Consider the following 27497-nt stretch of genomic DNA (forward strand, 5'->3'; position numbering starts at 1 on the left):
TGGAGACGACCTATTGTATGCTGCACTTCTTACCTTTGTGACCAGGCTGGCTCTACTCCCACATCCCCAGGGGCTCACAGGGTCTGGGGGACTCCACTCCAAGAGTCCCTCTGGGAATGACCCCAGCCCTCCCTCCACCTCGCTGTGCCCGGAGCGGCTCGTTTCGGTGCCAAGCCCGGGGAATAAGCGGCAGAGGATGCCAGGATGGGCTGAGCAGAGCAGCCGGAGCCCGGCGGGCTCCGCGCCGCCCCAGCCGGGCACGGCGGTGCTGAAGGGACAGCGCCGGTGGCCGGGCCGGGACCAGCGGGGTCCCGTCTCCCCCTCGACCTCCACCCCTCTCCCTTGCCCCCATCTTCCCTCTTCCCCGTCTCCTCTGCGCTGCACCTCTCTTCGCCCTCTATCTCCGCTCTGCTCCCCACCCTCGCTCTGCCCTCATCCGCTCTCCATCCCCCATTTCCCCTTTCTCCCCCAGCCTCTCCTCGCCCCCATCTCCCCTTTGCCCATCTCTCCCTTCCTCCCCATCGTTCCTCGGCTCCCATCTCCCTTCTGCCCCCCTCTTCCCTTTGCCCCCCTCTGTCCCCATGTCCCCCTGGTCCCCGTCTCTCGCAGGGTCACTGTCACCCCGGGCAGGAGCACGCGGGGCTGCTCTGTCTCCTCCTCTAGAAACCTGCCCTCAGCCGTAGCCGCCTGTGGCTGCCTCTCCTCATCTCCCGCAGGGAGGAACCGGGGTCTCCTGGCACTGCGGAGGCTTAACTGACTCGCAAGGTCAAGAATTTGGGCTTCTGGAGGTAAGTCCCCGTTGGCAGCTCGTTTTTCCGCCGGTTCCCATATCCCTCTCCCATCCTTATCTCTTTTTCACCCTCTCTTCAATGCCATCCATCAGCCCCTTTCCCCCCTGAGAGGGTCTGCACCAGCGACGCCCCGAACCCCAGGAAGCTGAGTCAGCGTTCTGCTCCAACCCCCCTGACCCAGCTGCGATCCCAGCTGCTCCCGCCCTCGGCTCCGCGGCGCTGGGCAAAGTGAGGAACAATGGGATTCCCGGAGCTCTCCACCATTGCTGGGCTGGGGGAGGCAGGGAGCAGGCACAGAGGCAGAGCCCCTCGCTGCCCGGCCGGGCAGGAGGAGCGGCCGGAGCGGAGGAGGTGCTCGGACCCCATCAGCCTCTGGAACAGCGAGATCCGCACGCCGGGGAAGGGGAGGGGGAGAGGTGGGTGTGAAGGGGGCTGTTGCTCCAACCTGATCGAGTCCATTTGCCACTTCACCATTCGCATCACTTCCGGAGCAGTCCTCAGTTTCTGCTGCAGAGTGAGCTTTTTTTTTTTTTTTTCCCTTCTCTCTCTCTCCTTTTCCCTCCCTCCGCATCTGGATGCTGGGAACTTGAAGCCTCCTCCCTTTATTGCAGCAGGATCTGCCCCATCCTTGCTTCAACTTTGCGCTGCATCAAAGAAAGAGAGAAAGCGAGCGAGCCACAGGCTGGCGGTGCCGATGGGGGCAGGGGGCCGGCCGGGCACAGCCCTTTGCAGCTGATGTTGCCGTGTCTCTAGGACCCAGATCCGTCCTTTTTTTCCTCCCCACCTCTTCTCTCCGAGTGTGTGTGTGTGTGTGTGTGCGTGTGCAGGATCCTCCTGGTTACCGCTGTTGTTATTCCCCCTTAGCAGGGAGACCACCCCAGCCATGGCAGAGAGGAAGCAGAACGGGCGGCAGGGCGAGGAAGAAGAAGTGCCAGCCTTCTTCAAAAACCTGGGCTCGGGCAGTCCCAAGCCCCGGCAGAAATTCTGTGGCATGTTCTGCCCGGTGGAAGGCTCCCTGGAGAACAAGACCATCGACTTCGACTCGCTCTCGGTGGGCCGCGGCTGTAACAAAGTGGTGGCAAAGCAGAAGGATGTTGCCCACCTGGGTCCAGATGCTCAGTCCGTCTATTGCAAGCAGAGCGGGAAGGGAGGGGAACCATCTGTTGAATTCGGGAGAAAGGTGGAGATCAGGAGTGCCACGGGGAAGGAGGCGCTGCAGAACCTGAATGACAAGGTGGGTGCATATATATAGAGATATATTTATATATATATATGTGTGTGTTGTCTGGGGAGAACTCGGGCACGCGATAGGCTGCAGAGAGGACGGATCCTCTCCACCTGCAGCCGCTGGCTTTTATGTCCCTGCATCCGTGTGGCAGCAGCATCTCTCGCAGAGCCCTCCCTCCGGAGCTGTCCGCTGCTCTCTGCAGGTGTACGAGAGGGGGGCACGAGAAGAAAGAAGATCCCTCCCCACCCCCCCGCACTCACCAACACCCCGCCCTGCCCTCCTGTCTGGGGAGAAACAGCGACTTTTTTGTTTCTTAGGCAATTCCCCCAGCACGAAGGTAGGGAAATGCCCCACCCAGGCAGGGATGCAGCTCACGGAACAGAAAGGCGGCTGTGAGCAAAAGAGCATCAGTGAGGCTGCACCCACCGGGATCAAATCCCTGCAGGCTCCTTCCAGGGGGGACTCCTGCCCTGCTCCCAGGGGAGGACAGGAGCCGGAGCGACCCCGGCAGCTGCATTTCAGTGCCAAATTTCAGCAGGGCTGCTGGCTGCAGTGGGCATTTTTGACTCGGGAAGATCTGGGACTTTCACAGGAATGAGGCATCCTTGTAGCAACCCAGAACTCCTCCCAGGATTTTAAGACTGCTGCAGATACTTCCCATTCTCTGGCTCTGTCAGGGTGTAATAAAGCCCATTCTCTTCCAGAGGCAAAACCCACTGAACCCATAGATCTGCCTGACCATGCCCATCTGCTTTCCTCAATAGATGGATTTAAACCAGCTTGGCTCAGCTGTGAGCCAGGAAATACTCAGTGCACACCTCTGACAATGCTGGCAGAGGCTGGAAGAGCAGAAATGAATGAATGAAGGACCTCCCAGCAGCCTGCTAAACTCCAGCTATAGGGCAGGAGTTCCTCTGAGCAGCCTCCCCGTGGGTACAGAGCAGCCCTTTCTTCTGGGATCTGCTCCTAGGATTTTAATTCTGATATGGATTGTGCATGCTGGGCAGAAGTCTGCCTGGAATTCAGAATATGGGCTTGTTCACCACTTTCTCCTGCTTTCAGAAACGTGAAGTATTACTGAAGGTAATATAAAATATAAATTAATCACATGTATTAGTTATAAAATATAAACTAGAGGCTCATCCTCCCCAGATCAGACTCTGTTGCAGTGACCTGAGGGCTCTATCCAGCCAGTGCTGTTACAAAGAGCTCACAAAGACAGGCACAGATTTTCAGAATTCCCACACACCAGCCCCAGTGAGGAGGAGGATGTGCTCCACAATGCTCCAAACCTGGTTTCCCAAACCCAAACAAAAATTTGCCACTACAGATGCCTCAAGTTTGCTTGATCATGCTGGAGTGTCTATTAATGGAGTAACTTTCCATGATTAATTAGTCTTGTTGGAACAATCAAGGTGCGTTTCAAGAATAAAGGGCTTTTTCATCTCAGGGAGTCAAAGGTTCTGCAATTCATGATGTTTTAAGAGCTAATTTTGGACTATCTGATGTCCTGTGGGACATAAGTATAAGCAGGATATACATTAACTCTGAAAAGATAAATTATTTTCTGACCAGTATAATAAAAATTTAAGTGCAACATTGTGCAAAATCAGAATCCACTGAGAATATCAATAATATTTTTTAAGTCTGTTTTTTGTTCTATTTTAAAGATTATTGCCTAAATGTTAACTGAGGGGATGAAATAATGGGATGGTACAAAATATTTGAGCTGTTTCTCATTAGCTTTACTTTAACACTGATGCCAGTGGATCGTGATGAGAGGAGTGGTGAGCACTGGGGTAAGTGAAGTCTCTTGGGATAGATGTCATGCTATGGATTGGGAATTTATTGCAGGAATGTTTTAGCTTTGGTTTTCCAGCTGACTGCACCCATAGCTTGAATCAATGGTTAAATCCTCAGCAAGCAAAATTGGCTTTATGGGTTTAAAACTCAGTCATCCTTTCTGTCACATATAGAAAAATCTCATCTTAATCCCCTTTGAAATAGTTAACAAAGCAATGTGGACAAGCTATTTTTTATGTTTTTCTCTGAGGTCTCAACTGTCAAGAGGGCAAAAAAGGGGATGCAATTATTCCACATTAAATTGCAATATTTTGTTTTGCGGGGCAAGATAAGGGCAATCAAATCCCTCTGTGTCTGCCTTGCCTGGGACATTCTGTAGCCATCTATCACGTGCTGCCCCTGGGCTGTGCTGCCTCATAATTCAGGGTTAAGATCATCTCTGGAGGCACCAGGAAGGCTCAGCTCAGTTCCAGCAGCGTTTGCAGCTCCGTCTCTGGTGGCCAGTTCAACAGGTCTGCAGCTCAGCTTGGAGCCAAGCTCTGCTGCTGCCAGGAGAACTGACTGTGCTGCTGCTTCCCTTCTGAACTTTCTCCTCTCCCTCTTGGGGCTGCTCCTGGTTCTGGAGCTGCTGGTTCAGTGTCTGGGCTCAGCATGGGATGTGACAAGAACAAAACCTTCAGATCTGGGATTCCCTAAACGAGGCAAGAGGTCCTTGACCTGGCTCCCAGGAGCTGCTGAGCACCTGGAAGATCAATTTCTGCAGTGGGATTTACCCACAGAATAATCCAGGTTGGAAAAGCCCTTCAGGAGTATCGAGTCCCAGCTGTGCCCAGTCCCCACATTGTCCCCAGAGCTCTGAGTGCCACATCCAGGAGTTCCTGGGACACCTCCAGGGATGGGATCCAACCCTCCCTGGGCATTTCCAGTTCCTGAGCTCCCTTTCCATGGGGAAATTCCTGCTGGTTCCACCCTGAGCCTGCCCTGCCCAGCCTGAGGCCGTTCCCTCTCCTCCTGTCCCTGGCAGGAGCTGTGCAGAGCCACAAGGTCCCCCCTGATCCCCCTTTGCTCCAGGGCTGAGCCCCTTTCCCAGCTCCTCAGGAACTCTCCAGCCCCTTCCCAGCTCCCTCAGGAACTCTCCAGCCCCTTCCCAGCTCCTCAGGAACTCTCCATTCCCTTCCCAGCTCCTCAGGAATTCTCCATTCCCTTCCCATCTCCCTCAGGAACTCTCCAGCCCCTTCCCAGCTCCTCAGGAACTCTCCAGCCCCTTCCCAGCTCCCTCAGGAATTCTCCAGCCCCTTCCCAGCTCCCTCAGCCTCTCCTGGTGCTCCTGACCCTTCCCCAGCTCTGTTGCCCAAAGCTCTGCTTTGTAGTCAGTGCAGAAGCTGGAAGGTTCCTGGTCCCAGAGCAGGGACTGCTGGAATGCCATCCCAATATTCCCCTTTTCCTTGCATGACAAGTCTTGAGAGAGGGGCATCCATCTGGGGTTTGAAAAACTTTGGCCATTGATTTCTTCAGCTGGGTCATTTCTCCTAGTGTATTTCTCAGATTTCCCATATCTGTACTTGCTACTCCTTCCTCCCGCATTTTTGGGAGAATGACAGTATTTTAGGAAACACCTATAGAGAAAAACAAGGTTTAATTGCAAGAGAGATCACCAGGACTTTAATCTGGTTTGCTGAGAGCCTGAGTACCTGCTCAGACCCTACAAGGCCTGGGATCCCAGATGTCTCCTTCATTTGCCATCTCGTAGTAACTCCAGTGGTTCAGGTGTTTTCCTTGGGCACCTTTAAATTCCTTTTTTGCCTCCCTTAAAACAGTTCCTGGCCCTTTGGGAAGCACAGAGCACTATGTGTAAACTGCTGGTCTAAACCAACTAAGCCTATTGTAACAAATAACAACAACGAATAAACAGACAGTAGGAAAATGTTTTTAGTTTAGAATTGATAGGAAAGAACTCACTTGCAAAACACTGCCATGAAGCTTGTGACATGACTGGACTTTTTCCTAAAACCTCAAAGCTCTCAGGATCATGGTTGTTCATTCCTGGAGAGAAATAATGAATAACAGGATGTTGTTGAGAGCTCAAATAATCACAGACTCTGGAACATTAATGGAACTGTTGTCTAAAACAAAGGAGCTGTTCCAGACAGCTGGAAACGCAGTCCTGAGTTTAATTTGTTACAATGCCTGCAATTTTTCTAGCCTTGTTTCGACAATCATTGCTTGCAAAATAATCATAAGGGAGGATGACTTGCATATTCTTCCAATGGGTTGGGATGGTTTGTGGAAAAAAAAACCAACAAAAAACAAGAGTGAGGAGCAAAAATGCCAAAGTCCTCTTAACTTCTTCTCAAAGCCATCATTCTGCACAGCTGCTGTTCCACACATCCAATGGGTGTCTTCTGGAGTGGTTTTACATGCAGAATTTACTAATACCATATTTCCATGCAGGAATGAACAAGGGGTTTTGATCCAGGCACAATGGATTATTTGGGTTAAAGATTTGATGGGAAAATTTAAACATTTGTGGCCAGATCTCCCTGCTCGGCTTGGAGCTGATCCAGGCTGCATCCCAAGGGATAATTGCAATTATTGGCACGTGGGAGTGGCAGTTTGCTGTGCCACCCTTATGCCACCTCCCTGCACACAATTTAACAGGCCCCATCTGGTTTTTAGTAGGTGCTGAGCAGTCATTTAGGGTCTGCATAAGGATTTTTACCTGCGGGGCCGTGTCTGACTCCTTTATCACCCATCTGCCTTGTGACACATCAAATCTGGGTGTATCTCTTAGCTTATAAAACAACAGCATTTGGGAGCAGAAAACCACCAAAACCCAAACCTCTCTTCACTTCTGTGTGATTATTGATGTCCTGTCCTGTGACCCCCTCCCAAAGAGCAGGAATGATTCTCATGGTGGGAGAATAGAGGCCAAAATTCCATTTTTTCCCTGAGTTATGATCATCCTGCACTTCAGGGGAAGGCAAAGCTGGCTGGCACAAGCAGGGACAGCCGTGGCTGAGAGCTTGATGCTTTGCCCTCTAGGTTTTTGGGGAAGGAGAAGGGATTATAATGTTAAAAAATTGTACAATCACTAAAACCAGACATTTCTTAGCACCTACCCATGCTTCCCATGGGCCTGGGAGTGCCAGGGGATGAAAGGGAGAGGCAGTGACAGCGAGGCCTGAATGCCCCATGCCTTTATTCCAGAAATCCTGCAATTCCAGAATGTCCCATGCCTTTATTCCAGAAATTCTGCAATTCCAGAATTTCTGCAATTCCAGAATGTCCCATGCCTTTATTCCAGAATTTCTGCAATTCCAGAATTTCTGCAATTCCAGAATGTCCCATGCCTTTATTCCAGAATTTCTGCAATTCCAGAATTTCTGCAATTCCAGAATGCCCCATGCCTTTATTCCAGAAATTCTGCATTTAGCTGTGGTGCAGGTCAGGGCAGGATGTGGTTTGGAGAGAATAGCAGATTTTTTCTTTGAACTGTACAACCCCTGACAGAGCAATCCCTGTCTAGAACCCTGAGGAGAGCCTGGCTCGTTGCTGGGTTCGTGATGGGGAATTGTTTAATTGCTAGGATTGTTTAAGGATAATTCACATCACGGTGCTCAGGACATTTCCTCTAAGAAACACACTCCAACACTAACAGCCTTCTTCAAATGCTATTTTTGAGCCTCCTGAAGGGGTTCTCTGGGTATTAAAAGAAAGAAAATCAATTGTAAGGTTAATTTTATTTTGCAGATCGAATGTACATTTTGATTGACCTGTTTGTGTGGCTAGAAAGTGAATCTTACCCTCAAAAAAAGTGCTAATCTGTATTAAAAAAAAAAAAATCAGGCTATTTCTCTGAGAAGCTGTATGATTTTTAACTTCTCATAGTAACATGTTTGACCCCCATGGTAATTTCTTTGCCATAACTCTTAATTTTCATTTTCTGCTCTAAGATAATAAAACAAGAGATGTCTGTTGTCAAGCACAACTCCCCTCAGTAATTTCATTTACGATGATTAATGAAGGACAGTTCTTTCATAATCTTTTGGGAAGGACAGATGTAACTCCTCCTACCATGTACCAGCCTGGATTTAATCCTCTCTGCACTTCCTAGTATGCAGGATGTTCCTGGATCCATGGAAAACTCCTTTAGAATCATTGAGAGTTGGAGCAACAATTGGCATTGGCAGGATCATGGCAGCAAATCAGGGCCTGGTGGGTGAACTCCTGGAAGCTCTTTTGGCCCAGTTTATTTAAATCCATCTCTGATCCCTCTTTTCATTAAGTTTTAAAATGGATATTTCCATTTGCAGGTTTTTTAATTTCATGGCAAAACGCCATTGTGGACACACCTTTAAGTATTCAGTAGGAGTAGAAGCAATTTGAGTGTTGCAGAAATTATGTGGGCTTTGTTGCCATTACACTAAAATTCCACAGAGGAAGAAACTCTTTTTAATACTTCTTTTCCCAACCATCCAGTAACTCACAGTGGGAATAAAATTCTTTTCCAAGTGCTTTATGGTAGTTCACAGAATCCGTGAGTTAAGATTCAGAGCTGATGTAAATTGATTTCCTCTGATGCCTGTGCTGATTTATTTCAGCATGGATTTATTCTGATGATTTTAGCATAGATTATCACTGCACAGGGACTCTCATATTCCTGTGCCATTTTCCCTCTAGACATTTGCAGGATATAAATTTAGACATATATATGTTCCTTTAACATGAAGTAAGTTTTTGCAGCCAAGAGTCTCACGAGAAGTGCTGCAGCAGCTGGGCAGGAAGGGCTGATGAAAATCCAATACTCCCCCAAATACATGAAGCCTGAGGATGGGCCAGGGACACTCTTGTATTCCCCTTTATTAGCATTGATTAGACAGTGCTCATTAATGTGACATCTTTAATTTTATCCTGTTCAGCCCCCTGTGTGCATTAAGAGACCTGTGGAAGACAAAGTGCATCAGCATTATCCAGAAATCCCATCACTTCTCCAAATATCCCAGCACTGCTGTGGGGCAGCAGGGCTGGATAACTTTCATGTTATATCCTGCCAGGATTTAACATGAAAGTTCAATTCTTGACTTTCAACAAAAGATCCAACTCCTGCCCCTGACATTTCCTGAATAGTTACTTTTCTTCATTTAACTTGTGGGGGAATTTATGCAGAAACTAGAGATTTATCAGAGGAATTACTCCGAGAATCCTGGAATGGTTTGGGTTGGAAAGAACCTTAAAGCTCAACCAGTTCCACTGGACCAGATTGCTCCAAGCTCTATCAGAACCAAACAAAAAGATGCACTTAAGTAATTCCAGGTGGTTTCCCAATTGTTCTCATCCCAACACTGTCCATTAACTCTTCTCCTCTCCTCTCCTCTCCTCTCGAGATTATACAATAGGCAAGTTCCATTCCTCACCTTTTTTTAACAAGGCCAAATAAACCAGTTTTTACTGGTAATTTTTACTGGTAATTTAAAACTACAGTAATTTAAATGTTACTTATTTTGACGTTTTAGCTCATCATTAAAAGCAAAGAAAATTGGGGCATATCCGTGTGCTGTAATGAAGCTAAGAGACAAGCTTGGGAGCTAAATCATGCTCCTAAATCATGGAAGTTTTAAAAATTTGGTGCTGTGTAGTTGTTGCATTTTCAGCAACTGTGGTTTTCCAGCCCTTTAATCTCTGAATTTACTTAATTCTTGTATTACTTAGGTTCTTGCAACAAGGTGATGAGAAAGACAAGCTAAGTGTCTCCTGAAGATTGGTTATTGCTTTGTGACCCTAGTCACTGCTGGATCCAAGTCATAGAATATATGATTGTGGAATACTCAATGTTCAAGAACTGCTGCTCTGAATTAAGCCCATGTGCAGTAGGATGTATTTTTAAAATAAAAAAAGAAGAAAATTTGGAATAGGTGTGTTTGGGCAGCTGAGATGGGCTCTAGGTGTGTTGGTGATCCACTGCCCAAGGCCTGGGTGCCAGCTCCCAGCCTTGGGCAGTGTGTGATTCCTCTCTGGTACTCTCCTACCTGCAAATAAAAGGCATGGAACAATTCAGACATTAAACTGAGGAGGAAAACAAGCATCAAAGAGAAAAAAATGGAACAGTTGCACTGTCTAAATTTGAGACTTGATGTAGGTTCTTGGTACCACGTTCTGAGCAAAAATATGCTAAGGTTTCAAATCTTCTTCAAGCACACATCAGAGTCTCAGGATAACTCATTCAGGGTTGTCTAGTCTAATCATTAAATCAAAATAAACCCTACAGGCTGACAAATTAATAATTTTGTCACTGTCATAATAAGCCACTTTTTCATTTGTTGCTAATTGGATATTAACTGATTGACACATCAGTTCCTTAAATGTTGTGTGATATCCTACCTATAGCCAGAAAAAACTACTTCCCTATATTCCTTAGGGCTTCCTGTGAATAAATGAACATAAAAGGTCTGGGTAGGAGTCTGTTTGACCAGATGTTGTCTTTATCATGATTTACTGCTCTCCTAGACCAAAGGTTTCATTTCTTAGTGGCTTTGCGTGGTGTGTTTGGATATGCAGAGATCACAATTTCGTGGCAGGCAAAGATGCAGTTTGTGTGATGTGAAATTCATGAGTGAGGGAAGGTAAGTCTTTGATCATTATTAGTTGCAACCTTCAAGCAGAAGTGAACTTGTGGCACTGAGTTCTCAAAAAATTGTCCTGTACCTTACCCCAGCACAGCTGATGTGAGAGGAACCGCCTGGCCACGGACCCCACCACCCTTCCCTGCACTGAGACAAGTGCGCTGTCAACAACGAGGAGATATTTATGCCATTTAATGCATTTCTTTCCTTGAAGTACCAGCTTATGGAGTTCAGGGACTGAGAAATTTGACTCCAAGTGTGACTGAAACATGGAACACGGAGTTGGCAGCACTGCAGTAGTAAGGAATGGCCCGGGAGACCATGGAGAGGACAACCACGGCCGGGTGCGTAGCTCTGAGCCCACATTTCCCTGGCACTCAGGTTTCAGGTTAGTGACCACAGGTGGCTGGGGGGGTTGGATCCGGGCTGGATTTTCTGGACGAGGCATGGGAGAAAGGCAGACTGGGAAAACAAAGCGTGGAAGCGGCTTCAAATCTTTATTCCCCCTACCCTCGCCTGTTTGCTAATTGGGAGCGGCAGGAAGGGCGGGGTAGGACAAAGACGATGCAAAGCAGCGAGTTCCCCGCCGGGCATCCTCCGCTTTTCCCGTGCTCGGGGGGATGGAGGCTGCCCGCACTCCGGGAACGGGGGATGGATCCCGCTTCTCCCGGGATGGGTACAGCCTCATGGGGGTGTCGGGAATAGCGGGGTCCTTCCTGCCGCTCCCGGGGGATGTCGCAGGGGAATAAAGCGGGGTGTGAGCATCCCCCGAAGGGCTCCCTTCGCACAGCCCCGCGGCTGCCCCGCCCAGCGCTGCAGCTTACTAGCGCGGGGCCCACGGGAAGCGCTGCGGTGGGAGCGGGGGGCCGGGCGGGCGGTGCTTGGCGCATCCCGATGGATTGCGGTCCGTGTATCCCGAGATATCCCGAGATAACATCCCGACATCATATCCCGACATCATATCCCGAGCTCTTATCCCGACACGTCCCGACGCCTCCCCGCCCGCGACCCCGCAGCCCCGCCCACCGCTCATTTACATTCCTCGCGTCCCCCGCTCTCCCATTGGGTGGAGGCCGCCGTTGATTTGCATCCCGGCGGGCGCTCAGCCAATGGCGCGGCGTGCCGGGCGGACCGGGCCCGGGAGCGGCGGGGGGCGCATGCGCGCTCCCGCCCCGCCGCTGCTGGGGGCCGGGCCGGGCCGGGCCGGGCTGGGCTGGGCCGGGCTGGGTTGGGCTGGGTTGGGCTTTGCCGGGGCTGGGTTGGGCTTTGCCGGGGCTGGGCCGGGCTTTGCCGGGGCTGGGCAGGGCTCCGGGCACAGGGAAGAAAGGGAGGCGCGCAGGGTTGGCTGCTTCTCCCGTTCCTGCCATTGCGGAGAGCCGATTACCTCTCGCGCCGTGCCGCGCCCTCCCCCGCGCTCCCCTTCCCTGCATCGCAGTGATTTGGCCTCGGGAGATTGATTTTTGTTCTGTTGGTTTTTTTTGGTGGTTTTTGTTTGGGTTTTTTTTTGGGTTTTTTTTATTGTTTTGTTTTTTTCCTTGATCTACACACTGGTGGAGGGGAGGTCGCGGGAGACAATAGCGGTGCAGCAGCCGCCGCGCTTCTCTTTACAAAAGAATACAACACCCTTGAATAAATACATCGGGGCTTGATTTCCCAAGATGTCTTATCAGGGGAAGAAAAATATTCCGCGGATCACGGTGAGTGGAGCGCAGGGGGGAGCGGCGGCGGGGAAGGGGGAGGGGTGCGCGGGGATGGAGCCCTTTGTGTGCCGGAGCGATGCGGGGCTGGGGCAGGATAATGGGATCAGGGATAATGCGGCGCTTCCTGTGCTGCAGCGCCGGGGGGGCCGGGGGTCGGCGGAGCCGGCCCCGGGAGAACATCGGGGACCCCCGCCCGGGCGATCGGCGCCGTCGGGCCGTGCCCGGGGAGGGGTCCCGGCCCCTCGGGGTGTGCCCGGAGGGTCTCCCCCATCCCCCGGAGGGTCTCCCCCATCCCCCGGAGGGTCTCTCCCAGCCCCCGGAGGGTCTCCCCCATCCCCCGGAGGGTCTCCCCCATCCCCCGGAGGGTCTCTCCCAGCCCCCGGAGGGTCTCCCCCATCCCCCGGAGGGTCTCCCCCATCCCCCGGAGGGTCTCTCCCATCCCCCGGAGGGTCTCTCCCAGCCCCCGGAGGGTCTCTCCCATCCCCCGGAGGGTCTCTCCCATCCCCCGGAGGGTCTCTCCCATCCCCCGGAGGGTCTCTCCCAGCCCTCGGGGTGTACCCGGAGGGTCTCTCCCAGCCCCCGGAGGGTCTCTCCCAGCCCCCGGAGGGTCTCTCCCATCCCCCGGAGGGTCTCTCCCAGCCCTCGGGTTGTACCCGGAGGGTCTCCCCCAGCCCCCGGAGGGTCTCTCCAGCCCCCGGCTGTGCCTGGCAGGGGATCGGTGCCATCCCGGGGGGCTCCATCCCCGCCCGTCCCAGCCCGGCGAAGGGCGGCGCCGGGCGAGCGCATCCCGGAGCGCCCGGTCCCCGGCGGGCTGGCGCTGGGGATTGTCCGGGATGGGCTTTGCTTGGCCGGGAAGGTTCTGGCAAGGCGCAGGTTTCGGTGCGGTCCCGGGGGACATGGAAGGAGCTGTTATATAAGCCCCTCCCTGGGTCTCCTTGTTGTGGGAGCCGATTTAGGGCAGGTATTGCAGATCCAAGGGTACCAACTTTTGGTTACGTAAGATATCCTCGCCTAACGGGCTGCTGGAGCCGCTTGTTTTCATGGACACGGGAGTTCTTCGTCCTTGGCAGCGGTTCTTCACCTTCCCCACGGACACACCCTTCCCCGTCCTCCCTCCTCATCCTCGGGGGCAGGAAAAGGAGCTCCGGAACGGGGCTTTGACGTGTCGGGTTTGGGCAGGAGTCGCTCGATTGTACAATGGCAGTGTTTTAAGGAAGGGAGAGGATGTGCAAAATGGTTATTGATAAATGGAGCATCCTTCTTTTTATAAATTATTTTTTTCTCTGGAAAGGGGAGTCAGTTTCCCTCCAAGAGTCCAATGGTAGAGAGTTTAAAAAGCTGCCTCTGTTTAAAGGGCAATGGAGGTTCCTGCTGAATCCCTGTCATGGGCCAGGAGTAGCATGACGCATTTTTTCTTCTGGCTGAACGCTCTGATTTATGTTCTGTGCACACAATCCTCCTGCAAAGGAGTAGGAAAAATCAGATTCTGCTTCTGTTTGCTGTTGTGCAAACCTGGGATTATCAACCGAGGCTAATGCTGGAAAAATGAGGATAATGGATGTGTGGCTGCCCTGATTTTGCTGCTGAATAGACACAGATTTGGTGGCAGGCCCTCGCAGGGATGTGAGCTGTGTGTGCTTTTGTCTCCAGGGTGGTTGAGATGAGCAGGAGGATTTGTCCTGATCTCGGAGCCTTCTCGAGAGCCCAGCAGCAGCCCTGGTTACTGCCAGGAGCATCATTAAAATGCTCCAGGCTGCGTTTTTGTCGCCATTTCGCATCTATTTTCCCCCTTCTTCTTCCCTAATTGATGCCCAGTGTGTGAGGACTTGGGCTGTTGGTGGCATCCATGGCCAGGTTTTCCCATTTTAATGGCACGAGGAGCCTGCAGTGGAGGTGAGCATCAACACTGCAGTATTTCTGGAAATGGTAAACATGTAGGATAGTTTGCTGGAGAGGCTGGTATTGAAAGACAAGTGGGTTTTTCACACCCCACATTTATTCGCTCAGGTTTCTTGACATTTGCAGCAGCTCCTAAATTTAAATTTTGACGGTTTCTTTGTATTTGAAATCAGTAGCATTATCCAGGGGAACTCTCCATTGCAGGAGGAGGAGGAAGGAGAAGCAGAAAAGGAGGGAGATGGGCTGAACATCTCCTAGATGTTAAGCAGTGATGCAAAAGATGGATATAATGGTATAAATCAGTATCTGGTGCAATTCATGGACCCTTTTGGTGTTAAAAGAGCCATGTCAATTGAGAATTGGGTGCTCCAGCTCTTCGGTTTTATTATGAGGAATTTGGGAAAATGCCTGATTGTTCCTTCAACGAGTGGAGTTGGCACTTCAAAATCGGAGCCCTCAGCACCCCCATCACTGTTTTATATGTATTTTTATATAATTTCTTATATATATTTTCTATAAGTCCGTGGCACCTCTGAGTTAAAAGTCTAGGTTTTGATTCCCCCAGCCTTTGGCTGTGCTGGTATTGCTTTGTTCTCTTTCAAAGATGTTTCTGTGAGAAAGGAGAAAAGGATCAGAGTAAGTACAAGTGCAGATCTGAGGGCCAAAGGTGTGGTTTAAGCCAAAGATTCACAGCATGTGTGTGCTTTGCTTTAAATATTCATCTGCTGTAAAAATGCATCTGTGATGGGGGGAATGAAGGAACCGGGGGTTGTAGCAGCCAGACATTTTTAACTCTCCTCCCCATCAGGAGCTCTGCAGCGAGTTTCACTCTTATTTATGACTACTGCAAGGAAAAAAAAAACCTGAAAGCCAACATTTGTTTTTGACCTAAAATCTTGCAGAAGCAAGCTGTAACCTGGGCTGGGATAAAATCACACTGCCTGATAACTGCCTTTTTATAATTGCCTTCCTGTTCCTGCCAAACTGTCTTCTAATTTGAGGAAACTTTAATAACCGTTTTGTATGTCCTTCCCTTAACCCTAATTTGCTAAATGCGTGCACGTATTCCATCTGGTTCTGCAGTGGTGCTCTGGATCCCCTGCACTGAAACATCACTGAAGTGGACCAAAGGAGTTTGTTTGTGTTGTGTAACCCCCAGCAACAGACTTTTGGGCCATTTCCCTGACAGCAGCTGACTCACATGGAGCCAAACAGTGACTCCACTGTGTGGATGCATATAGGAAATTCTGCGTATGACCAAAAGAAAGAAATAAGAGATGTGGTTCTGACACATCCCTCCAAGTGTTATTTAGTGCTGCTGCTGCAGGTGATGGTGGCAGGCTTCAGGTAGGAGTGAAGCTGCCAGAGTAGATAACATCACTGGAACCATTTCTTTCCTCATTCTGATTTTTATTTTGTTTTTTGGATCATCGGTGATGAAAGGCCTTGCAGATGAAATAAAGCATTTTATCTTTCCAGTTGAAAGTGCGGCAGTTGACTGGTGTTTTGATGTGTGCTGGTGAATAATGCAGAGGTTGTTGCCTTCCCTCCTCTTTCATCTCTGGAGTGACACTGCAGACTGTCAGCTCTCCCATTGAATAATTGTGTCTTGTGCTGTGCTTCTTTTGTTGCAGAGCGATCGTCTTTTGATCAAAGGTGGTAAAATAGTTAATGACGACCAGTCCTTCTATGCAGACATTTACATGGAGGATGGCTTGATAAAGTAAGTGAAGCCTCATGGTGGGACTGGGTATGTACAGAAATGCACTGCAGATTGGCTGGAATAGCTTAATCTCTGGGAGATCTATTAAATTACAGTGAAAAATGAATATTTCCACATCTATCCTGGTGTTTAATGAAGGAGCTTTAAAAGTAGGGTATTGAATAAATAAACAACTGGGCCCAAACCCTGCTGGCTCCAAGGAGGTACTTGCATGTGCTTAATTTTAGCCATGACAGCAGCCCCATGCTGAGATGACACGTGTGTTTGAAGTTATCTGTGCTGTAAAGTTTCACTGAGTTATGACTCCAGATATTTTGAATTCAGAGTTCAGCGTCCTAACACAATTCTCTTTTAGGCTTGGAGGCTGGACTTAGGTGACCTCTGGAAATCTCTTGCAGTGCTGACTTCTCTGGGTCTGTGATGCAGAGATCACTCCAACCCCCCACAAGTAAAAAAGGACCCTGTAGTGGAAGAGGTTCAGACCTCTTTCAGGCCTGGAACATGTGTTCTGGCACATTAAATGTGTTACAGATTTCTTTGGAAAATTACTCCTAGGAAAAAACATACAAGCCAGAGGTTACAAACAAGGAATTTTCCTGTTCTGGCTAAACAGTCAGCACATGTGCTTTTTTAATCAAGGTTAAAAGTTAAAGGAGCCAGCCAGAGACAGCTAATTAATAGCATCCACTACTGCACTGCTAAAAATAGGTCTGTGAAGAGTTGGACTGGAGAGACCTCTGAGGGTCTCACCAGGAATTTGGTGACCAATATCTGCTGGAATTTATGTTTGTGTAGGGACTCTGTAATACTTCCATATGAGAGGAAGGTAGAAAATAAAGAATCAAAAATTCTTCCAGTGTTCCCAAACAATGGTAACGTGGAAGTGGCTGTTAGAGAGCTGCAACAAGTGTTGAGCTGCTGCTTTAAAAAGTCCAGCCCCAGGAAGGCTGTGTTGGGTGCAGTGAGGGGCTCCTTTTCCTTCCTGTTATGTTGTCCCAAAATCCTGAAGAAATTGCACCCTTACCTCACCGTTACACAAATGCTTCCAGGGGAAGCCTACAACACCCTCAGCCCTGTGTGTGCTGATCCTGTGCCCTGCTTTAGATGGGAAAAGACAAGTGCAGCTAGGCTAAGTAGCACAGGGGTGTTTGTTTACAGCTGCTTACCTGGCTGTGCCTGACCTGCTGCTCAAAACCTCTTCCCCAGGCAGATAGGGGAGAACTTGATCGTGCCAGGGGGAGTGAAAACCATCGAGGCCCACGGCAGGATGGTGATTCCCGGAGGGATCGACGTCCACACCCGCTTCCAGATGCCAGAGCAGGGGATGACATCTGCTGATGATTTCTTCCAAGGGACCAAAGCTGCACTGGCTGGAGGCACCACCATGATCAGTAAGTGCCTGCTTTCCTCTTCCAGCAAAGCTGGGCTTTTTTCTTTCCCAGATAAGAGCAAGAGCTTTGGGAGTCACCTTGTTCTAGATCAGTGTCTGGCTGGGAGAAGCTTGTGGGAATAGGGGCAGAAAAGCAGGACTCCAGGATTCCCCCATCTTGCAGTTGTCACTCATTTAATTTGTCTTCCCTTGCTGGTGGTGTGACTTCAGCAAGTTTTTGGGTCTGCTCCTGCTTGAACTAGTGTCTCTGTGACCTCTGGCTCCAGAGAGAGGAGCAGATCCCCCACATTCCTGTGCCTTGGTCCCTTGTCTGTGGAGAGATAACTATGGTGTTTGTCACACCCAGAAGCCTGACGCCAGTGTTCAGTGTGTCTTTGAAAACTGGGCCACTTACTTCAGGATCTGCTTTAGCCACCAAGATTTTTGTTAATGTAGCTCTGCTTGGGCTCATTTCCTCCTTTGGAGAAAGAGAGGAATTGTGAAGTGAAAATACCTCAAAATAAAAAAACACAGACTGACGGATGTGCTGGCAGCAGGATTAGATACTTTGGGTGTTCCCTTCTGTCTCTAAAATGCCTCAGGAATGATTTCCAGGCTATCTGTCCCTGCTTATGATGGCCACAGGATCTTAAACCACGAGCGAGTCATAACCCTGTAGCTTTGTTTGAGCCAGAATAAAAAACAAACCCCTCTGTTTGTTGCAGGATCAGGTGTAAAAATCTACCATGGTGTCCCAGGCTCTGCATGTGGGAATGAGGGATAAAGGTGTGAAGTGATCCAAAATCTGAGCATCTCACAGTCTTTCATGTACTCTCAGGTGCTGCCATTGCACAGAACAGGAGTTCAGGTGCAGAGGAATGAAAGCAGCTGGTTCAGAACCTGTGTCAGTGTCTGTTGTTCAGTCCATGGGTACAAAGAGATCTCAGGCACAGCCAGGAGCCAGCTGAACTCTGCTCAGTTCAAGCCAAGCTCTGCACGGACTGGAGCATCCTCATCTCCCAGCCCATGACTGTGAGCAGTCCTTGATCCCTGGCCTGCTGGCTGGACTTGAATTGTTTGACAGGAGGCTGGAAGTAGCTCTGAGTCTGATGCTTCAAAGAAATAAAATAACTCGGGAAATGATTTTTCATAAAATCATCACTTCAGGGTGTGAGGTTTGTGTCTGAAGGTAACCTCACCCACACAGGGGGTGTGGCTGTGGATGGTCCCTTTGTGCACACCAATACCCAGTTCTCCTTCCAATCTTTGCTGTCAGCTTAAATCAGTAGCACTGAAATGGTTTTTTATTTCCAGTCTCACTTCATTGACTTGGTTTCGTTGGTTGCTCCTTTGTTAGAGTACCTGGTTCACACTTGAATTTTCATTTTGCTCTTCCTTGTTAAGTCGAATTAGATCAAAAGAACATTATCTGTCATCTGCATGTGACCTTTCAGCAGCACTGTTCCCCTCAGTAGCACTTTTTGAAAGTAGAAATTGGTTTGCAAATTTTTTTTGGAGTAGCCCTTTACTTTGGTTGCCTAATTTTACCTCAGCAGAGCTGCCTGCTTCAGAAATCCTTTATGTGTGTAAATATTTATTGCCTTTATGGCTGTAGTACCTGAATACCTCACTAATGATAAGGTAAGACTTTTCTGACTTATGGAGGTGGAAGGAGGATACCCCATTTTACAATTTCTCCTTATGAATATGAACATAATTTGGATTATGACCATGAGCAAGCCATTTAGAGAAAACTAGGGATTAAACTTGACCATCTTGAGTATTTCAGACTAAGACACCAAAATACAAAATCATCTCTGAACCACAAAAAATAAATCTTCCTGAGACTGCAGCAAGGACTAATTGGACTAAATAGGATGGTGGAGAGACATTTCTGCTGGGTGGGAGTCAGCAGCTGGAGCAGTGCAAAGCAGGATGAATGACCCAGAGTGGACTTCAAAGCTTCAGAGCCTCTGCCCTGTGTCAGCTCAGCTTTTCTCTGAGCAAAATCTGGACAAGTTCTTCCACAGTGAAGCTCTGGTGAACAGTCTCTTGGTGGGAGTTGTGGTGGATGGCAATATTTTTTTCTCTTTATGATTAACAGGTCAATATTTAGTCAGCTGGATTCACAATATCACCAATTGCAGCCTGAAAATGATGCTCTTATCTCATTGTGTGTTTTAAATGTTGGGATTTTGCAAAGGGAATCTGCTCCTCCCATGGACTTTTGTCTCTGTTCTTCAGTCTTTTTTAGGAAAAAAACACTTCTTTTTGGATGTGAGATTTGTGGGAAAAAAAACCCAAACAATTTTCTCATTAATACTTTAACCAAACTTTGTATGATTTATTTACAAATACCTTTACTCCATCTGTTTCTCTGCTTTATGCAAAGCCCTCACTTTGGGCACACAAACAGCTTCCTCAGCTTCATGCTTCAATTTATTTCACATTTTTCTGCTGGAGGGCACTTTAAGGCTGTTTACTTTACAATCATTTTAAGGAAATATTTGTTTTGCATGCAGTTTTCGGTGAAATTGAACCAAGAACCTTGGATAGATTCCCACTGATGGTTGGTTTATAAAAATTGTGGGTGAAATTCTGACTTTGGTGAGTTTTGGCATCAACCTGCATTGCCAGGGATTTACCTGGAGGATCTGCTTTGGTGAACCTCATTTTCAGCTCAGATCAAATTCAATGTTTGCCCCTTTAATTCCATGGCAGGCACATCCAAGGAGTGCACAGGAGTGTAAAATGTTGTTTCCAAGCCCTCATTTGCTTGTTCTCTCTAAATTCATCCCTGCAGCATCAGGGAGGGGGGATCAGATGGATGCTGGTGTCAGATGGAAGAATTGTGTTGCTTTTGGCACCAGGGGAGATTTATCCTGGTGGGAAGCAGCTCCAGCTCCAATCCAGGGGAAAGGGGCTGGGGTGAGGATCCAAATCTGCCTTTTTTGTCTCTCTGCCCCTCGCTTTCCTGAGCCTCCCTAGGTTGGTCCACTCAGGAGTTAGGGCTGATTGCTTTTTCTGCTGGCTCCCCTGAGGCCATCTGAGCAGGAATTCCAGCTATGATCCTTCTGTCTCTCCCCTCTGCAGTGCCAAAGGCAAAGTTCCAGCTGACTTTGCTAAGGAGGAACAAACAAGAGTTGGTTTTTTTGCCTGAAATGACGTATTGTGATATCTTTGTTTTTCTGCAGTGGCAATTTGCACGGTCCTTTTCTTGGTCCCCACCTTAGAAAAATATTGGTGTGGGTATGTTAGCTGCAAAACCCTCCCTCTGGGTTTTAGGATAACATTGCTCTGGGAAAAAAAACTTGGATTGTCGCCCTTTTGAAATGTCAGAATGCAGTGTTTGGGCATTAAGTTGAAAGGAGAATTCCAGAATGCTCTGCAGAGAATTTTGATGGAGACAGGAGTATTGAATATGTTCCAACCTGTTCTGGTTGCTTCCCTAAACTTCCCTGTATTCCATGGAAAGGGAACAGTCCTTCCAAGAGCTTTGGAGAAGGACTCTGTCTGAGGTTGCCCTCTCCACAAGGCTAAAGTTTTGGTGAGCTAAAAATGGCATTTTTCAGAGACTCACAAACCATCCTGAGTTGCAGGGGATAATCCCCAAGGACCACCAAAGCCCAATGCCTAGCCCTGCACAAGACACACCTATTTTTGAGCCCCTGTTTTCCCAGCCTGAGCTAGGTTAATACCCCAGGAAATAACCCAGTCCCTGGAGCTGTTAGAGGAGGAAGAATTCCTGCTAGGAACAGGGTGGCCTCTCGGAGCCTGCTGATGGTTTGGTTGCTGATTAACTGTGATGGGTGAAATCCCCATCAAAATCGGTGGAAAAACTCGCCCTGATTTGAGCAGGGATTGCCTCTCTCTGCTCCCAGCCCTGCAGGAGGGATGAGAAAGTTAAGCTCTGTGTATTTACTGGCTCTCTGATCCCTGAGCCTGTTTCTTGTCCCAGTGAGAGCTCCATCCATCCAGGCCAGCTCCCACACACATTTGAGCCCCTCCTCCCAGACTCTGCCTTTTCTCTGGTATCTGCTGGCCTTGGGTGAAATCTCTTGCTGACATTGCCTCTCTTGACTCAGTCAACCACTGCTCTAGAGAGAAATTACAGTGAGAGAAATGATAGCTTTTTCTGGCCTGGTGGCTTGGAAGCCAGCAGCTTTGAACTCAGCAGCAGTTATCCTAAATGACATGGGGAGGGAAGGCTGGGGAGGGCAGCCTGTGTGTCTTGGGAAGTTCAGGAAATGAAGGGGAGCCTCACATGGGCTCCCTAATTCCTGACCCTGCTATTAAAGAGCTCCTGTGGGCAGCTTGGCAGGGCTTTGAGCGGGGTTTGAGCTGCCTAGCCACAATCAGACTCAAAGTGAGGTGACACCAGGTCTCCCAGGTCATCCTGGAGATCACCACCTTGCTGGAAGGAGATGTTTCTAGTCATGAATGATTCCTCCCCTCTTGGGTTTTGATCTCAGCGTGACAGAGAATGGCCCAAAGGAGATCAGACTCTATGATAGTCTCAGCTTATAGTGGGGTTTAGACAGGATGAGGGTGTGGGATGGTATTTAAAAACCCACCAGTGGAGATTAAATCCTATTCTACCTGACTGCGTGCATTTATTTTGTGTTATCAGGGTTAGTCTTGTGCTGAGTAAATGGTGAGAGGAAGAGGAGGGAAGCAGAGACAGAAGGAAGTGACAGGAGTGGTCAGGCAGGGACTTTTGGCTAAACTGGAATTATAAAACCAAGTGTTTTGCATCCAAAATCAGCGACCACAGAGCTGCAGTGTCTCCCCAGGCCCCTGGCTGTGTGTACACAGCACTGCATTGTTCCACAGGCACCAGCCCCACTTTTGTTTCTCTTTGCACCCAGAGATGAAAGAGGAACTGTGCACTGGGACCAGCCCTGCAGACGGGCTGCCTTGGCTCTGCAACTCATTTCTTTTTCTGGCAGTTCTTCTGCCCCAAAGAAATCTTTAATTCTCTAGAAGCACAGTGAAAACGTCCACATATTATTGGGGATTTTTATGTGTGGGAATCCTTGCTCTCTGTGACTGGAATAATGGCATCGCCACACAGAGGTGCAGAGTCCCTCCTGCCCTGTCCCTCCTCTCTCCAGCTCCCCTTGGTCCTTTTTACACCCCCAAAAAAACAGCCTTGGCCCTGATTCACCCTAAATCTCTTTGCTTCACCAGCTTCCTGCTGCTGTGTTTGCACCTTTCATCCAGGGCAGGCTTCAAATCCGTGATGAGAAAGTGGGGCTGTAAGTAGAGCTGGGCAGTTCCCTGGTGTGAGCTCCTCTTCCTGAGCTTTTAAACCCCTCTAAGTCCATTAGGTTCTGCCTGCAGTGGATTGTGCAGCCTCTGTCTGGGGCTTGCTCTGCTCCCAGCATCCCAATAATGCTGGATGGGCTCCCCCATTGTTCTGTGGGAATTCCAGCAGGGGCTCACAGGGCTCTGGTCCTTGATGTCCCTTGCCAGAGAGCACAGGAGGAAACGGTGAAATCTAACCAAGAACCTCGGAGAGATTCCCTCTGATGTTGGTTTATAAAAATGGTGGTTGAAATTCTGACTTTGGTGAGTTTTGGCATCAATCTGCATTTGCCAGGAATTCACCTGGAGGATCTGCTTTGGTGAACCTCATTTTCAGCTCAGATCAAATCCAGTGTTGCCCCTGTGCAGACTCAGATGTGTTGTGTGTTTCTGGGTGTGCTGAGGGGGCACGTTTGGACCCTTTGGGCTGTAGCTGTTGTTTGTCAGCTCTCTGTGCTGTGAGGAGCACTCAGGAGCTGTGTGGCTGTGCCTGGGGCGATGCAGGAGACCTGTGGTGTGGTGAGGTGTTTCACAGAATCCCAGAATAACGAGGTTGGAAGAGACCTCCGAGATCATCAAGTCCAGCCCATGCCCTGACACCACAACCAGACCATAGCACCAAGTGCCAAGTCCAGCCTTTTTTTAAACTCATCCAGAGATGGTGATTCCACCACCTCCCTAGGAAGACAATTCCAGTATTTTATTATTCTTTCAGTGAAAAATATTTTCCTAATATCCAACCTAAACCTTCCCTGACGTAACTTGAGGCTGTGTCCTCTGCTGGCTGTCACATACTCAGCTGGGCCATCATCCCCTTCAGTGCTGAAAGGTGCAATCACCTGCCCTGCTGTTGGGCTGGATCCTGTGAAACCTCTGCAGTCTGACCTGGCTTGTTTCTGAGTCAGTCAGGAGATCTTTCCCTGTTTTCCCATTTTTCCTTCACTGCTGGGGATCCTGCTACTTGCTCCTCTCCCATCCTTCTGCCTCTTGGTAACACTGATTTTTTTAAAGAGCAGGTGAGGGGTCTCTTTCTCTGTTTTGACCTGTTCTGTTCCAGCCCCTCCTTGTGCAGGGAAGGAGGGGATGGAATCAATTCTAATTCTAATCCAATTCTAATTCTATGCATGCTGGAGCTTGGTTTAGTAATTCTATGCATGCTGGAGTGGCAGCAGTTCTGACAGTGCAGATGTGACCGACCTAGATTTTTCCATGCATCCAAAGAGAGGGATTTATTTCAGGAGAAATTAACCTGTGTTGTCTGTTGATGCAATAGCACTTAATGCCTCTTATTCCATTTAGTGCTGGGGATCATTGATGCTGCTTTTCCCACTGCGTGGGGAAGAGTTCTTTTGCTTGAAGAGCTGCTTTGAAGTGCTTTTTTTACAGAATCACAGAATGGTTTGGGTTGGAAGGGACCTTAAAAATCATTTTGTTCCACCCTCTGCCATGGGCAGGGTACCTTCCATACCCAGCTTGTTCCAAGCCCTGTCGAGCCTGACCTTAAACACTTTCAGGGATGGGGAACCTGAGCCAGGGCCTCACCACCCTTCTAATAAAGTATTTCTTCCTAATACATCATTTAAAGATGCCTTTCTTCTGCTTTAGGCCACCTCCCCTTGTCCTATGACTACATGCCCTTGTGAAAAGTCCCCAAAAATCCCCAAATTCTTGTTTTCTTTGTCCAGTGTTCTCATCCCCAAGTTCCAGGCCTTAGGGATGACACAGAAGTAAAGAGCCAGGGGATCTCTCTGATGTCCTGTTTCTCACCCAGCTCCTTACATCAATGGAAAATGATGTTTTCATGGGGGCAGGTGTAAAACTTGGCTCCTCCAGGTCTGCTGTGGATGGAAAAAAAAAATCGTAAAAAACTCAAATGAAATTATCCACCTCACTTCATATAACATCATTAGCTGCTTGTGATAGGTTTTCAGAGCATGTGTGTTAAACCTTGCTAGATAAAAGTGCCTTAATCACCTTCAAGTCTTGACAAGGTGCTCAAGGAAGCAGCAGGAATTGGTGCCTCCAGCTCTTTTCTTGGCCTGCTTTTCTGGGCAGGGAGTTTTCACCTCCCCAGCAGTGTTGAACGCCTTGGCTGCTTTTGCCTTCCTGTGAGTTTGACTCAGCAGAAAATGTCCTGGTCAGGCAGGACCTTTCAGCTCCCCATGTCAGAAACTGGTTCTGTGTTCCGTGGGAAGTGTCAGAATCTGAGGTGTTGATGATTCTGAGATTGTAAAAGTCTCTGTCTGTCAGCCCCCTGCCAAAGAAGAAGCCATAATTAATCTGTGCTGGTTTCCAGGTTGTTTATTCTGTTTTTCTCTCACATGTTCTGCTGCCCTGCCCAGCTCTGTCCTGCAGGGCAGCGTGTGGGGCTCTGCCCTCAGTGGGATGTGACAAACATTCAATACCAGAAACTCCCTGGGCTGCATTTACAAGAACGTGCCAATATCTGTCACCTACGTTGGACAGTGTGTCCCCAGCCTGAACCAACAGAAAAATGCCAACACCACAGTGAGACATGGAGGGCATGAAGAAGGAGAAAAAGGACAAGGCACACCCAATTTCCTCCATCTTGTCCCCTTTGGACCCCTCATCTAGAATCCTAAAATTTTACTTTTGCACCCGTGCCACACTTAATTATTACTGATATCAAACCCTCAGAGCTGGTAATTGATCCTGTGAGATTGAAAACTCTTTTCCATGGACAGAGATCACAGCCAGTGTCTCTGGGGGTTCTGTCCAGGGGGGTCCTGAGCCCTGCCGGGGTCCCAGACCTGCCAGGGCAGCCAGAGGGAAGCTCTGGGTTCCCACATGGGAAGGAAGCAAGTGGAGCGTGAAAGAAGCAAAGGCTGTAACCAACTGCAGGATTCCCCACTTGGGAAGGATTTGGAGTCCTGCCTGTGCAGTGGGATTTGATGTCTTTGATCAGCAGAGCCTTTTTTTCCCCTCTTTCCTTCAACCCCAGTGCCTTTAGAGTTCATAGATCCCATGTGTTTCTTAGAAACTGGATTTTTTAAAAAAATCTTTCTGGTGAGAGGAAGAATTGTTTGAGGAATACAAATGAGCTTCTCCTGTCTGGCACACTTTAATCTCACTCAGGAGCTGCCAGTTGTTAGCAGCTTGGGGCTGTGCCTGTGTCTTTTCCCAGCCCTCACTGCCATGGAAGCCCTGTGCATTTCAAGGAATGCAGGGATGGACATTTACAGGTTATGGCTTCTGGGAAAACTCTTTTCTTCCCTTAGTCCCCTGCAGGTGGTGTTGGGACCCTGTCTGTGACAGTGGGAATGTCATTCCATTTCTCCATGCTGCCTGTCTATAATGGGAGATGGCTTTGTTGCTGAGGGGTTGTGGTTTTAATTCAAATTAATTAAGTTCACCTACAGCCTCATATCATAAGTAAAAAGTGATTATTTTTATGGAGAGCTACCTGAGAAGCTGGTCTGGGCAACACTGGAAGTAAGGAGATAATCCCTGTCCCTCCCACTTGGCATCTGCAGATCCAGATCTGCTCTTGGCTTCCTGTTGTAGGTAAAAGAAGGAACTTGGAGATTTCACATGCAGATATTAACTGGGAGATGCTTTGGTTGGTTTTCAGACCCACCAAAAAGGGCTCAGTTTTTGGAAGCTTCTCTTTCAGCCTCTTGTCAGAGTGTTTTTCCACCACATTGCTTTAGTCCCTAGGAGCAGCTACATGTGTGCAGCATGGATATTTTTGGAATCTGGGGGACTCGATGGTAGTGTTTTACATATGAATGAAATTCCCTGGCACAGCTTGCAGGCAGCAGGAGCTGGGGAAGGAGTTCCTGGAGAACCATCCCAAATTATTGCACAGCCCTGAGCTGTGGAGGGAAGGGGGGAAGCTCCCAAATGACAACACCCTGAGTGGTTTGTGCCTCCGAATTGGGGTTCTTCATGGGCCTGGCAAGATTCCAGACTTCTTGAAAAGCCAGGCAGGGCCAGTTCAGCATCTAGGGGCTGTGGCACAGGATTCTCTATTCAAATATTCCAATATTGCTTTAAAAAGCCCTCATTCCAGCGTGGCTGTCAGTTAATGATGCTTTCTGTCCACCAGGCTTTTCTTTACTTCAGATAAGATTTCTGAGGATTAGTATCAGTGTCTCAAGAGAAGAGTTTGGCTACTGATGGGTTACAAAGGACTTTTCAGCCTGATGGGCAGAGACTCTTTCCACTGTGAATGGAAAATGTTTGTAGTGCAGCTGAGAAAAATGTGCAGTGTGTTCTTAAAAGTAGAATCAGGCCGTGGAACCAGGAGCAGAGTCAAGGACTCTGAGGCAGTCAGTCCTCCTGCAATGCAAACATCATAAAGGGGAAGGTGGCAGCTCCCCCTGAGCCATCCTGCCCAGATCCAGGGGCAGTTGTGGCTGTTCATGGAATCCCAGCATGATTTGGGTTGGAAGGGATTTTAAAGTCCATCCAGTCCCACCCCCTGCCATGGGCAGAGATGCCTCCCACTACCCCAGGTTGCTCCAACCCCTGTCCAGCCTGGCCTTGGGCAGGGATGGGGCAGCCACAGCTTTTCTGGGCAGCCTGTGCCAGGGCCTCCCTGCCCTTAGAGTAAAGAATTTCCTTGTAATATATGTTTGAGACAGGAAATTAAGCCTAGGTGTAGAAAGCAACATTTGCCCCTAAAGACTTGGTGCATGGAAAAAACCAAAAATCAGATCTTGTGTGTAGGAGTTTCCCAAACCAGGTTGCCATAGGATGGGTGTCTCTCTTTGGGTGGGCAGCTCAAGTGCTGCCCAGGAGTGATGCTCTGTGCCCCCAACATTGGATTCTTCACAGACAGCTTGTGAGGCCGGGCTGGGCTGGCTCAGAGCTGCAGGAGGAGGTTCAGCAGCTGGGGAACGTGGCACAGGAGTCTCTGTTTAAATTTGGGATAATCTAGCTAGGACCTCCCAGAGGTTAATGATTTTAGCAAGCACAAGAGCTCAATTTGCAGGTGGAGAGAACACCTGCAGGTGTGGCCAGGAGATGGCTGTGCGAGGGGCTGATGTGGTGCTTGAGCCTTGTGGTTTGGTGGAAACCAGGTTCTGCTGCAC

The 27497-nt window shown here is 49.0% G+C and overlaps 1 protein-coding gene across 4 annotated transcripts in view; it reads left to right on the forward strand.

Annotated features, from left to right (window-relative positions):
* The first annotated feature begins 638 nt into the window (after positions 1–638).
* DPYSL2 (dihydropyrimidinase like 2) overlaps positions 639–27497 on the forward strand; it is a 55998-nt gene continuing 29139 nt past the window's right edge. Inside the window, exons 1-4 of one of the 4 annotated variants that reach the window (XM_085559234.1) lie at positions 639–788; positions 1656–2025; positions 15676–15764; positions 16971–17155. In XM_085559234.1, coding sequence (XP_085415360.1) covers positions 1675–2025; positions 15676–15764; positions 16971–17155 — 625 coding nt within the window. In that variant the 5' untranslated portion in view covers positions 639–788; positions 1656–1674. Of the gene's footprint in view, positions 789–1086; positions 1306–1642; positions 2026–11756; positions 12140–15675; positions 15765–16970; positions 17156–27497 lie in introns of those variants that run through there. The other 3 variants (XM_085559235.1, XM_021546272.3, XM_021546273.4) reach the window with 3 other exon arrangements.

Source organism: Lonchura striata, chromosome 22, assembly GCF_050655825.1.
Source record: "Lonchura striata isolate lonStrDom1 chromosome 22, ASM5065582v1, whole genome shotgun sequence".
NCBI classification, from domain to species: Eukaryota; Metazoa; Chordata; class Aves; order Passeriformes; family Estrildidae; genus Lonchura; species Lonchura striata.